The sequence below is a fragment of the Lepidothrix coronata genome, unplaced genomic scaffold (assembly GCF_001604755.1).
Source record: "Lepidothrix coronata isolate B3197 unplaced genomic scaffold, Lepidothrix_coronata-1.0 Scaffold140, whole genome shotgun sequence".
NCBI classification, from domain to species: Eukaryota; Metazoa; Chordata; class Aves; order Passeriformes; family Pipridae; genus Lepidothrix; species Lepidothrix coronata.
This window is the reverse complement of record NW_016690320.1, coordinates 1,902,186-1,916,618: the sequence shown is the minus strand read 5'-3', so window position 1 is coordinate 1,916,618 and position 14,433 is coordinate 1,902,186. Positions and strand designations below refer to the sequence as shown.

At 38.8% G+C, this 14,433-nt stretch overlaps 1 protein-coding gene across 4 annotated transcripts in view; it reads right to left on the bottom strand.

The window, feature by feature from the left end:
• Nucleotides 1–3,542: 3,542 nt before the first annotated feature.
• Nucleotides 3,543–14,433, bottom strand: part of RAB27A (RAB27A, member RAS oncogene family) — a 33,124-nt gene continuing 22,233 nt past the window's right edge. For all 4 annotated transcript variants that reach the window (XM_017827472.1, XM_017827467.1, XM_017827470.1 and 1 more), the window contains 5 exons: nucleotides 11,122–11,294; nucleotides 9,428–9,513; nucleotides 8,669–8,772; nucleotides 7,865–7,988; nucleotides 3,543–5,906 (listed from right to left, as the gene is read on the bottom strand). In XM_017827472.1, coding sequence (XP_017682961.1) covers nucleotides 5,708–5,906; nucleotides 7,865–7,988; nucleotides 8,669–8,772; nucleotides 9,428–9,513; nucleotides 11,122–11,274 — 666 coding nt within the window. In that variant the 5' untranslated portion in view covers nucleotides 11,275–11,294 and the 3' untranslated portion in view covers nucleotides 3,543–5,707. The remainder of the gene's footprint in view (nucleotides 5,907–7,864; nucleotides 7,989–8,668; nucleotides 8,773–9,427; nucleotides 9,514–11,121; nucleotides 11,295–14,433) is intronic.

The following is a 14,433-nucleotide window of genomic DNA, read 5'->3' as shown; positions in this document are numbered from 1 at the left end:
AGATACTCATGCTCATGAAAGTATTAAACAAAAACCCCCATACACAGAAAGGAAGTTGGAATGAACTATTAGACCGTGCTGCATCTTCAGAAGTAAGCTGACTTTCCTCTTTCCCAAAAGACTCTCTACTTCCCTGAAACATACATTCATATCTTAATGATCAGCTTGTGTTCAAGCTCCTCCAGCTTTTCTTTATAAATGAAAAATTTTGTTCTAAGTGTGAGAAATGAATGAAGCTGAAATGGCTCAGTATTAACACAAGAATAAACACAGGAACCCAAGGAAATGAAAGGGAGGCAGACATAGATTTTTAAATCTATTGCTGATTTCCTCTAAAATTCAGGCAAAACACCTTTGGCTCTGTTTTCATACCTGTAAGATCCAAGTCTTCCACAGGGGAATTAATTTTTAAAGCAAAATTTCAAGTACTGTTAAAAATCAATGGCTCTGCACATCATATAGGAACCTATTATTCCTTCTGTTCCCTCTCCTAGAGTTACCTGTGTACTGTGAGAAGACCTAAATGCTAGGCTCTGTACCTTCCTAAATGGTTTGGAATTGGAGCAGATCTCTCTATTCTTCAATCTAGGATGCTGTCCCAGCTCAGAGTCTGAAATCTTCCTCACCACATAAGGCCTTACCACCACAATTCCTGCTTCTCCATTTAAAAGAAATTAACTACTTGAGTATTTGGTGAAAAATCCATGTGTTGAATTGCATGTGCCTTTAGAGCAGTTTTTGCTTTCTGGTTTCTAGAACAGCAAAAAAAAAAAAAAAAACAGTGCTGTATTAAGAAAGATTAAAGGAAGAAAGAAAAATTGCTTTAGCACAGAAATCACTTACCTTATCAGCACAGAACTCGTCTCCAATCTTTTTGAAAACCAGACATCAGCCACATCCTACTGCAGGAGCCACGGGCTCAAGCACATGACTGGTGACCAGCACTCAGCCCAGCCCTAAAGGACAACAGCTCCAAACTGACCCAGAGACAGTGAGGAGATGGGACTGTACAGGATGTTACTGTCATGCTGCACCCCAGAGCAGGGACTCTGGGGCTGTGACACAGGATGGCAACCCAGATGATAAGAGGAAAGACTAAAGGCACACACAGTGCAATTTTATGAGGGAAGCTATGAAGACACCAAGATTACAGCTAGAGGCAAATCCAAAGAGTAAAAAAGTTTGCTTATGTCCAGGGCTGCTGTGTTTTGGCATATGCAACAGAAATCCTCCTTTTCCAGTTTGATTACTTTGAGTTTCCTGCCTCTGTGACTTTCTTTCCCCATGGGCTGTATTTATTTCACCAAAGACAGCTTTTTCCTGGCAGAGTACTGTATTGTGAAGTCTTTGGTGGCTTCTACAGTTTAAACAATGTGGATTACAGACTGTCACCAACACCTTCAGCAGACAGATGGGATGTGAGAGCACAGTGATATTACTTTTCCACTCCAGCTCCTTTTTTCACATCAAGGCACTAATCTCCTCTTCAAGTACAAGCCATTCTGTTGTCGATTTGAAGTGTTTGTTCCTGATCTAAAAGGCAATATAGATGGAAGGTTGCTGAAGCCAGAGTCCAGATTAGTTATAAAAAAAAGAATATGTACTTTACTCCATTACTAGTTATTCACAGACAAAACTGGGTATCCAGCTGAAAAACAGCCTCGCTGGAAGAAGAGGTGTTGCAGCAAACCAAGCAGCTTATTTGTTTGATTTTTGACACAAGAGTACTACAGCAAGAATTGTTTCACCAAACATCTCAACCCAATACCTTAAACTCATAGCAAAGCTCTGATCTGCAAGTATTTCAATACTTGCAGATCAGAAGTTTCCCAATTGAGTAGTAGAACTGTCATATGCAGTTCATGTAAACTGTCCTACAGCCATAGGACAACTGTCAGGCACGTGCACTTGCAGGATGAGGGTCAGAGAGCACATGATCATGTTGGGCGGAAGACACTTCTGGAGGTCACCTAGAGCAAAGCCCTGCTCAAAGCAAACATATTAGTACCAGGTGGCTCAGGGCCACATCCAGTTGAGTTTTTAGTATCCTCAAGGATGAATATTCTATAACCTTTCTCAGCTTCTGTTCCTATTTCTGACACTTGTGTGGTGACAATTTTTTCTTAATCTAAATTTTCTACAGAAATTGTCTCTTGCCCCTTTGTTATCCCTGTGCCCTCTGAGATGGGCCTGGCTCCATCTCCAGTGTACCCTCCCCATTAGATAGTTCAGGACAGTAGAAAGGTCTCCCTCAGCTTTCTCTTCTTAAAGTCAGGCAAACTCTGTTCTCTCTCTTCCCACCCCTTGTGCTCCAGCCCTCTGATCATGGTGGCATCATGGACTCACTTCAGTGTGTCAGTCTTTTTTTTACGGGGTGTCCAAAGCAGGGCACAGAACTCCAGATGTGGTCTTATAATTACTGAAGATAAGGGAAAACTTATACCCCAGCCTGGTGCCTTCATTTTACTAGTGCAGCCCCAGATGCAGTTGGTCCTCTCTGCCACAGTGGCACACTTCTGGCTTTTGGTCAGCCTGCTTTGGAACAGGATGCCCACTCCTTTCCTGAAAAATGTTTTTTCACCTAGTGCTACTGCATGGGGTTATTCCAGCGCAGACAGAATACCAAGTCAAACTTACCCCTTTTAAACTTAAAACTGTTTAGTTCAGCTCCTTCTCTTGCCTGTCAAGGAACATTTGAATAGCAGCAGAGTCCTCCAGGACATCATAACCTACCTGGAAATACACACTGCTCTTGATGGAAGCAGTTATTCCAAAAAATCAGGCGCTTACCTTTGTAGAAGCCATAGATTTTACAAAATGTATTGGTTGATTCCCTTTGCTCTGAACATGCAGCATGCACAGACTGGCAGCATTCTAAATGTCTTATGAGTACAGAACTGACACCTCTATTGCCTTCTGTGGGTTTGAGCTCCTTCTGGCATCTCCCAGGACCCATCAGGCCCACATCTGACTGGTTTGGTCAGTGCAAGAACGGAACATCAGGAAGTACCTCGGCCACAGCACAGAATGTGGATGCATTTGAACTCAAAAACCCCACAACACACAGGGACAGTGCAGAGGGACAGACCGACACTGAACCGAGACAACAGGAAATGTCACAGCTCTCTTCAACAATGCTGGCAAAGTTCAGATCAGGAACGTTTAACTATTTGATATTAATAAGAAATCCTGGGACAATGAAACATAAGGGAAATCCTTTCCAAAACTTTGTTCCATTACAGATCAATGTTTTCATTGGACATTGGATGGAAACAACTTTTCTTGAAATAACAGTTTCTCATCACATAAGAATTCTCGTTTCTTTGTTTTTTAAAACCAGTACTAGACTAATAAGAATAGTGTAATTTACTGTCAAGAAACATTACCATGATTTCTCATGAGAGTTTAAAAGGGAAAAAAAGTTCTGCCACACAATAATTCAAACAGATAAATCTTATTACACATTTCAAAGGCTGACATCAAAGCAATTTTATGTAGACTCTCTTTGTAAATAGCTACAAATAACAGGCATGACAAAAATATGACAGTTCCAGTATTTAATATTTAATATCCAATTTAAACATAATATTCAAAAGGAAATATTTTTACACCATTTCAGTAGCTACTTAGCTCAGTAGTTGGTTGCAATAATCCTTAAAGTTTTCAGGTACTGGATGGAGCATAAGCACAAAAACTCCCATTAAAGTTAATGCATGACAAAGTTCCACTGTAACCCTCTGAAAAGCAAAGAGTTACATTAAAAGAAATTCAGACACTGAAGTACATTGAAATGTATTGTGTCCTACAGTAGAGTTTGTTGCTCTACTGGTCAGAGACATGATGGTAACTTCAAAAGGCACTCTGAGTTCAACTACAGTAACCCCGGTCCACAAGCGTTTTAGAATCTTGGTATTGTGCAGTAGAAAAAAACCAAACCCTATAATCATATATAAATTGTTTTTATCTCTGTCCTAGCTCCAGAGTAGCCAAATTATATTGCACTTTTAAAATATTCTGTGTAGGCTGTGATAAAAATTTAATATTTACATGTGTTTGTTAAAGAACAACGCATTCCTGCGTAAAATATTTTAAGAACCAAGTTTTAACACTTATTCTTGTATTAATTAATATAACCAGAGGCTACATCAAATATATATTTTTTTTCTTAACTCCTATTCTAGAAACATTTTTGGTCCTTCCTTCATAAAATTTGTTATGTTGCAATTCATGTTCATAAGTGGTATTAATACTTGCCTGAAATTGCAGTACTTAGAATATTTAAATAAATAAATACATAATTTCTAAAGAAGCAATACCTTTGGAGTTTTGTAAACAAACTGCTGTGGAAAGTCTTTAACGAGACTCAATTTGGCATGTTATGACTTTAATTGGCAATACTTTACAGTTATACAACCTCTGCCAGGATAGAAATCAGTATGGTAGGCACATCTCATAAATCAGTCTGGAAAAAAGACCCAAAAAACACTGATTCTTTCTTAGGTTGTATGAATAAATAAAAATGGTCAGAGTAACATGATCCACTGAAACCAAAACTGACATTTATACGATCTGTAGAGGGGGGAAAAGAAAAGCAACTCTATTCTTTTTTAAATACAACCTAAAGGAAATGAACAAGCCACAAATGAATATATGATAACCAAGATGTACAGGACACAAAGGTTGGCAGAATAAAATGAGCATTATAAATCTATAGAAATACTGATCTACAGAACTAGTATCTTAGCTGCATCTCACCAGAAGACAAATCATCATTCATTTTTCAATCCAAATTTGAAGAAACATTCTGAATCTGTGTTTGGTAAAACAAATTCAGTGCAAAGCACCAGCTCTGATGAAATTTTGCTGACATGTAAGCTGGCCTACATTCCTGTTAAAACATGAATGGTAATATAAAAGAAACATAACAGATGCACAGTTATGCCACTTACACATAAATATATGTAGCTGCGTGTTCTAGAAATTCAAATGCTGTCAGGAGGTCTCACAGGCTGCGTTGGATATACTTTATATAGTACAGTTGTAGTTTACATGTTCAAGTACATGACATACCCCAAGTGCTCTCCATGAGCACCCCTGTGCTACTCTGGATTTTTTTACTCTGCATTGAATAGCTTTCTTTTGGTTTTCATCACTAAAAACTGATGGTTTGAGAGAGCAAGGAGAAACTACTCACAAGCTTTTGTGAAAAACACGGGATTTGCTCTTTAAGATTGTTACTGATTGGTGAAATGATTAAATGTTTCTGTTCAAAACCAAAAACCATGTTGGTAAGTTTGCTGTTAGTAGAGACCAAAGGTTGTCACAGTATCTAATCTAAAGGCCTAGTCTGTGTAGTTATTGGAGTTTTCAAAGGGCAAATAAAACCCTTCAGTTCATAACACTACCCTTTCTCGTTGCCCATAGAGATGTTTCCAAATTTGGTAATGAAAATTCCTTTCCTTCCCTTTTCTCCAAAGCAGAGAATTAAAGGAATATCCAGTGCTACAAACTAATCCTCTATCTCATCACTAATAAACTGCATACCTTGCAAGCAAAGGCCAAAGTTGGTTGAGAGGCAGAAAACAAAAATTAGTATCAAGAATTAATAGAGCTCATTAAATAACTACACAATGTGATTTGTCCATAAGTTAAACAGTTAAGCTGCAACTGTACTATATCATACATATTAAACTTAATTGTAACTGGGCTAACAGCCACATTTGCCTTTTTCTTGCTCCTCATTGAGTTGTTCTGTAGAGCTGTGCCCATTGGAACGCACCACCCCTTCAGGGATCCAGGATTTATCCACACACCGTTCCATGCGCTTCATAATGAGGTCAAGCAGAGTTTCAATGGCTTTGCTTACATTATTCCCATTAGCTGCACTGGTTTCAAAGTATGGTATTCTGCAGAAGACAGAAAATACAAACTTACATCACACAGTTTATACTCACAGGAGAACAAAACAGTACAGGTTACTGCCACATACTCAGTGTCTTTCTGCTGTGGAGCAGCAGTGACAGCCTTTGTGTGATTTTAAGTGCTCTGGTCTGAAATGCAAAAGAAATTAATGAAGTGGCTGACTTTGTAAGTAGGGCAGAAGGGTAAGCTTTAATGGAGTCCAAAATTTACAGAGGCACTGGTCAGTATGAATTATGCTCCTGAGGTCTGTTTTTTTAAGCTCTGTTCCCTGGAAGAGATGCAATTATTTTCTATGTCCTCGTGTGCATTAAGTGTTCTCCTTACTGATTTCTATACACATCAGCTCTGGAGTCATTGCAAGAGGGGGAATGCTGGTATGGCTGTTCCTCTGCAGGCAAGGCAGTAAAGACTCACAGTGTGGTACCTTATCACTGCAAAAGGTGACTGTTTCTTCTGCTAACATCCTAACTCTAAACTTTCTTACATAAAATGTCAGTGGTCAGACTACCTATGTCTTTGTAAACAAAAGTTTCTGGCACCTTGTTATTGAAAATACATTGCTCATTTTCATTACTGTTGTGGATCAGGATGTTCCAATGGCAGTTTCAAGGGTTGTGACCAGCTGCACTTAGTGGTCCCCACAGTGAGGGGCTACAGCAGCTACATTGGTGTTACTGCCCAGGAAACTCAGATCATCACTTCAGAATTTTCAGTATTTCTTACTTAACTTTCTCAAGACTCAGTGAGTGGTCAGAAATATCTTACTGTCTCAGTCTGTAGGTCTGCTGCAATCATTTTTGCATACATCACTTATGAGTACAAGGCCCTTCACAGAAAAGGGATACTCACACTTTTGTTACCAGAAAACTGCAGCAGGATTTATCTTGCTTCCCCTCAGGAGAGAATGACTCCTAACAGCTATCCTGGCTCACCTCTACAGGGCAGAGAACTTCATAACTGCCTACAGCCTGGATGTGATCCACAACCTTGACTTTTAGCTCCCTATTCCTAAATTAAGTTGGCATTTCCAGCCACAAAGACAAATATTTCATAAATTATTTCCAGCAGTCACATATAAAGAGATTAAGAAACAGTCACATTAAGCATGGAACCAGCATGACACAACAGGAGAAGAGCTGCAGAACAAGGCAGTTAGCACTGAGGAGCCAGTGCTCACACCATGCATGTTTTGTGGGCTTTTCTGTGGAGCAGTTCTCATCTATTCCTCCAGACTGAACACAGATTACTGGTTGGACCACATCACGTAGTTCACTTTTCAGTTGAGAAGGAATCCAGTTCATGTGCCAGAAAGCTGCTCCACCATGTGAATCAAACCACAATAAAAGCATCACAAGATTTCCTTCAGAAGTGCATTTCTGATTCATAGCGAGATGCAAATGTAATCCAGAGATGAGCCCCATGAAAGAGTTAAGGGGGTAAAAAATTACTATGGGGTTAATTAATAATTCATAGGAACAAAGATTTCACATATTTCTTCAGGGACACGTGACCTGTGCCTGTAGGGAAGGGGAAGGGCAAGGCTACCCTGTCTTCCTGCTTTCTGACTCGGTTTTCAGACTCCCTGGGAGCCTGTGAAAGTGCAGATGCCTCAGCACAGGCACAAGCTAAGGACCCATTATTCACCTGCCTCTCTACCTAAATTCTATCTCTTTTCTAGAATGTCTGTGAAAGTTTATTTTGTTTACTGTCAAGGAAAGAAGATTAACCAATCTCCAGTGCAATATTATTGCAATACTAAGTATTAATTTTTTAGCAATGCAGAACACATTAATCTCTGACAGAAAAACAAAGATATACCAGCCAGTTAAACATCCTAAAATGCTTATTCTCACAGCAGTCTTTCAGTACGCAGAAAAAAGCATTACAGAAGACATTTCATTCTGCTTTTAAAGACAGCAGTAATTGGAAGGAAGGTACTTACCCATATTTTTCTGCAAGTTCTTTAGCCTCTTCTTCTTTCACCATCCTCTGGTCTTCCAGATCACTCTTGTTTCCACATAACACAATGTCAGGGTTTTCACAATACGCGTGCATTTGTAGCTGACCTAAGAGCACCAACATGAACAGGAGTCACAACACAGAGCCCACTCAGAACACCACTACAAACCAAGCATGTTCTCTGTTAGCTCACAGCACTTCTGCTACTGCTCTGAGGAGCCAGGGAACAGCTGGGCACCCACTACCACCTACCCAGTGAAAAATCCAGAGAAACAGAAGCCTGACAAATTTAGCCCAGAAACTTGTGTATTTGCAGATTAAGGAGTTATGCTTACTAAGCATTTCCAGTGAGCTGCCAGGAAAGGATATAGTTCCCTCTCCTTATGGATGGTGCAGTACAGGAACCTCTTTGCCTACGTATACCAGACTAGTAACATTTGCCTTCCGTTAAGTTTTGTTGACAAAGCTTCAGGTGAGTCAAAATAAGAGTTTTGCATAGGCTTTCCACACTCTTAAATTACTGAACAGCACCAGAGCCAGGGGTATGATGTTCTCTCAACCTGCTTTCATATAGGTTAAGATTCAAGTTTGGTAGGCAAAGCTGAATTTCAGGTAAGCCCTAGAAGCCATCACTAGCAGCTATTACAATTATGAATGTAACATTTACATTATTTTACTGAGAAAGTGACAAAAAACAGTGTTTTATGTTCTATTTCTCAGTGAAACTCCACATTTACAAACACAACCACTCCCCACCCATGCAAAGAAAGAAAAAAAAAAGCCATACTTATCCAGTTCCTGACATTCAGAAAGCTTTGCTCGTTTGTCAGATCAAAGAGTAGCAGAAACCCCATGGCATCTCTGAAGAAAGCCGTTGTCAAGCTACGAAACCTAGACCAGCAAAGTGAAATTAGGTGGCTCCTCTGACAAGTTACTTTAAAAACATAATTGCATACAGTCATAAAACTGAGGTAACTCAAGACTGAATTAACCAGAATGAAATACTCGTAATTGTTTTGCTGATGCAGGGACTGTGTAACAGGAATTGCTAACATTACTGTGGCCTAATCAAGGCCTAAGGAGTCAAAGAGACTAGAGAGTGAGAGCTTTAGACTAAGTCTTCTACTATAAAGCATGCCTTGATCAAGAGTCAGAGATTAAAATAATAATGAAATTCTAACTTTGAACAGAAATTTATCCCCTAAACACATCAGTTGAAGAACTGATTTTTAAGACTAACAACCACGAGGATTCTAGTCTTTTGATAGGCAAATAGAAAAGAATCCTTTGAGATGATTTTACCTGTCTGACTTTCCCAAGCCCTCAGCATATTTACAGAAATTTAAGAAAAACTTGAAAAAGAAAAGCTTTAAAAGCGTCTATATCGGCCATGAAAAAAGTTAAGTGAAAGTTTCCAAAAGACAAAAAGCAAGAATTACAGTTTTCATGTTCTGCAGTTGTAAATTATAGCTATAATTTAATAAGTATTCATAGGAAACTTTCCACCCCTGTTACAGCAAGCACAGGTTCCCATCTCCAGTCATACCTTTCCTGCCCTGCAGTGTCCCAGAGCTGAAGATGTATTCTCTGTCCTCTGCCTCCAACACCATCCGGCCCATTGGGTCTATACACCTAAAAAAGGTAAATTTGTTACCAGTCCAGCTGCTACAGAACACAAAATAACTGATGTTTGAAGTCATTAAATGCAACAAAAGTAGCACTGCCGACTCCCAACTACAACTCAATCCCTTTGCTTTATAAGAAAAAAAGGAATATGTTACATTTTAATTCTGCATCCAATTTAATATTTAAAAATAAGGGTAAAAGTGAATTGGAAAAGCAGTCTCCAATAGACCACGGCCTCCAGACAGATATTTAGAGCAGCCATGAGATAAGATTAATTTTAGTGTTTGGATTTTATGGGGTTTTTTACTATTATCTTGTATAATGTTCAAATGAAAATATAAGAAAGCAACAATGCAATCTGGCAATGTATTTCTGCCACCAGCAGAACCTCATTAGCAAACTGACTCATGGAGATAATGACATCTCTTCTTAGCTGCCAAAAGATTGCTGAAAAATTGCTGAGGGTAGATCTTTTCATATCACAGCTTATAAAGCAGAAATTGCATGATAATAATAAAAGTTGAAGAGTTTACTCAGCATGAAAATATAAATAAGGGCATCTATTAATCTTGGAAGGATCAGATAAAAGTAGATTCATTTCTTGCTTAGGAACCTTCATGTTAGGTCATATTCTTTACCTTCAACTGCCATTGTACCTAAGACTACTAGAGTTACAAACATATCTTTAAAGATACATAATCTTGCTGAATTTGTGGATTATAAAATTCAGGCTATGAAACCTAAATCTTATCCTGAATTATCAAATATGCTGATCAAGCAAACATACCATGTTTATTATCCCACAGAAGGAATACTGACTTATTCAGAGATCAGTTTGGCATTTTCATCAAGATAGTTCTCCTTGCATGACTGTTGTGTATGTCATGCATCAAAAGCCAGTCTGCACAATGCCTCCTGCACCATCCAGATTTCTGGACACTTGGGAAATCATCAGGCATTTAATACTTGTACAGAAGAATGAAAAAACAACTTGTGCCAACTCCACTTTCCAGAGCAGTAAGGACCAGCATCCAGATGGTTATCATAACACATTGCTCAGCTTTATATCAAAAGTACATTTTCTTAATTTAATAACAACTCAGGTTAAAAAAAAACCCAAACCCTTATTTTTGACAGTTCTTCTCTGGTAGTGGTGACTGCTTAGGAAGCCAGATCATCAGCATGTATCATGCTATCCTGTTCCATCCACATTGTAAAATGGTTTTAAAATCAACACTGCAGCCTTTGTTCACTGGCCATTTCCAGTTCACACACAGGAAAAAGCATTTTTACTACAGCTCATTTCTTCCTTGTAGAGGGAGTTCAACAATATAAGTGCTACTCCGGGTATTATGTGCACAATTCATGGAGTAGACACTCCCATCAACACCTGCTGAACAGAATGAAGTGGTTTCTTAGAATCAGCCCTTCTTTAACTTTTGGGGAAATGGGTCTGTACACTCAAAAATAACCAGGTAACATGAGGCCTTTCCCCTGTCACAAGATTAAGTACACAGTAAGTACGGATTACATGCCTACACATAGGGATGGGCAGGTCTGATTTTTAACAAATAGAGACCATTTTCAAATAACACATTCTTTGTGAAAACTCACCACTCTCTTTTCCCGGAAGTCAATGCCCACCGTTGTGATAAATTTGGAGTTAAACTTGCCATCTGTATACTGGTAAAGAAGGCTGGTCTTTCCTACTCCAGAATCACCGAGTGCTAGAAACTTTATGAGGTAATCATAGTCCCCATCAGACATAGTGAGAATTCAGGAGGCACCTTAAAAAGCAAAGCAAAAAGGATGAGTTAGTCACCAGCTCTGCCAGGGCTTCTTTTGACAAATGTTTAAAATACAAATCACTATTTGAACTACAAAGCATCGAGCAGTGAGGCAAGTTCTGTACTCCTTTACACTGGCTTCACCTTAAACTCTCAATTACACCAATCCAACAGCAAATTCAGCTGTGACTGAAAAAGTGCATCTTTAATTTTATTACATTCCTCTTACTTAAAAGAGAAGACAACAAAATTCTACCTTCTTTGGGAAAGACTGAAAATCAAGGTCAAAGTATTTAAGATATCTGGAACATGAACTGCAGAACTGATTTTAATCTGTGTGGAAGCTTGTAAAAGCTACTTAAACATACCAGCAATGCAATTCTGGCCTCACTCTCACTGTGGCATTATTAATATACAAAAAACTCCTACATTTTTTGAGACTGCCCACTATATTGAAATAAAAATTACAATAATTTTCTACTAATAGCTATTTTTCAGTCTTGAAAAAGCTTTTTCTTGCTCTTGGGTTGTTTGGTTTCGAGGAACAACTTTCAAAGTTTTTATCATGATGCTAGTTAATCATTCAAACTAAATCTTGATCCTGAATTGCCACCAAACAACACATACATTTTTTCCATGGTTCATACACATTTAAGAAATTTCTCTTTCTCCTTTTTGCGCCTTTGAAAAAATAACCATATTATGTGTAGTCTGATCTACGTGCAGGAACAGCTGGAACGTGTAACAAAAGTCACTGGCAAACTTCATGTGTACTACAAAGGCTGATATGAGTGCATTGGCACTTTCCTGTTGAGTAGCTACTGAGCCTCTCCTCCCCCAAAACAAACAGCAGAGAGCTGCCTTCTCTCATGTTCAAAGACAAGAACATAAAAAGATAAGCCTAAAATAACCATTCATAAAGCAACATAAAATTGGCATAAAATTGCCTTTTATGAAGGATGAAAATTGTGATAAACCAAAATAGAAAAAATTAGATGATGAAATAAAATTTTAAAAGAGTAAAATCTGCTGTTTCAACTGTAAATAAGTATTTTTGGAACTACTTGTAGCTTGAACTAGATAAAGTTATTCATTTCAAGTAAAACACTGCAGTAGTTTGCATCAATGGCAAAACACCAATTCATTTCTTGAATATCAACTCACAGCTTGAGGTTTGGAACAAACTCTGTATCTCCAGTACGTGGGTGTCAATCACCACCATTCAGCTCAAATCATAACTGTCTCTAAAGCCTCACCTTGGTGTTAGTCCTGCTCTTGGTCACAGAACTGACATGTTGACTCAGCCATGGCTCACCTTACCACAGCCAAATGCAGACCACGGTCAGATTTACCCCAGATACTCTCCAACCAAAGAGTCAGTGGAAAGCATCTGACACTTTTTTCCTTTTTCAGGGCTGAAGTCTCTCTTTCCCCAGCCCAGGCATATTTTAAAGTATGCCACCAATACCAGTAAAACCTTGCAGGAAAGGAGTTTTAGGTGACAGAGGTCACACTCACTACTACACCACAGCCAGCTAATTCACTTCCCTTGTCATGTTTTAACCAAAGTTTTGCAATAGAGCAGAAGATTGAAAGAGTAAACGCTGCAAGAATAGTTATCAGTGAGCTTTTCACACAAATTCACCACAGCTGCAGGCCTGCATCCACCACACAGGGCTGAAGGAGCAGCATGTTCAAGTAAGCAAGTTAAACAGGTAGCCACACTGCCATAAGAGTACTTTTAGAAGAAATTAAAAAACCCAATCTATTAGACAGACTCACATGTATCAGCAAAAGTGATTTTGAGGGTTTTGTTTCATTTTTTAAATCCTGTCCCCTGCTGGGGAAGGAAAAAGAGGTAAAACCAGACTGCAAACCTTGGTCTACAAACTCTTTTCATTGAAATGCACTACAAGAAAGGGAAAAATAGTTTAAAAAATAAACAAATAAGGTTTTTTTCTAAAGACTGCATTTGATTTAGACTTCCATCTCTTACATGGTGTTTCCTTTGCCCTCAGATGTTCTCCAAGGGCAAAGAGCTGTGTAAGCTCAACCTCTACTTAAGCATGTGTTCTTTCAGCTTTGATATCCCTAAGTTAATTGCTGCTTTAAAACACTTAAATCTCAGGGCCAGTATATTATACAAAGACAAGCTAACTTCCAGCCTTTTACTGTGCTATCCCACCTGTACAGAGGTATTTGCCTTGGCTTGTTGGTATTGTGTTAGCTAACTGTAGGTATACAGAACATATTTTTAATAAAAAGTACAAATGATAGTGCCACCTAATCCCTGCTAATTTATGTCATAAGAAAGCTAATTTAACATGCACCCTGTGCAAGACCTTACAGAGGAAGGAAGGGCACTACAGCTCTTACGTGGAGCTGTAGGGAACTGTTGTGTTTCAGCTGCACCCTTCCACCGGACAGGGCTGGGTTAAAGCTCTGGCCAAAACAGAAAGATCAAGGTTAGACCTTGGGGAAGTAAAACCTAAAAGTTTTTCTAGTGTCATATCTAATTTGTAATGTCTGTTTGTCCAAACATGCCCCATCATTCAGCCCACTTAAACCTCAATACTCCCTATGGCTGGTTACAAATACAATTTCCAGAGGACTGACAGAAGACCAGGAGCCCTTCACAGGAAGGGCATAAAAATGCCTTCTAAAGGATTTGCTTGAAAAGGAAATTTTCTCCTTTGGCTTTTGAAATGCACACACCTCTCACTGCACCCTATAATGTCAATCTATTATTCAAATATCTCCAGGGAGTGGTTCTTGTGAAACCCTGCACAGTTAACCTATCCTTGGAGACATGCAAAGAGCTATTTTCATAGCAGTTTCAAGCCTTGTCCTCCTCCCTGTACAAATATTTAAAAAGTGATCTCCACCCTCTTCTTCCGAGACCTGCAGTCCTAATGTCCAGACACATCCAGCTCCACATAACAGAAATAAGAATATATTCCCAGCAAAGTACCTTTATAGCAAAAACTGCTGTGAAGTTTTTAAAAGTCATGGCCCTGTTACCAAAACCCCATCCCACCTTTTTCTTCCAATTTTGGTTTTGTTTTTTTTTTTTTTAATTAAGCCTTGTAGTTCCACACTTTCCAGTTTTTCCTTCCACATTCCTGTACCTTGCATATCA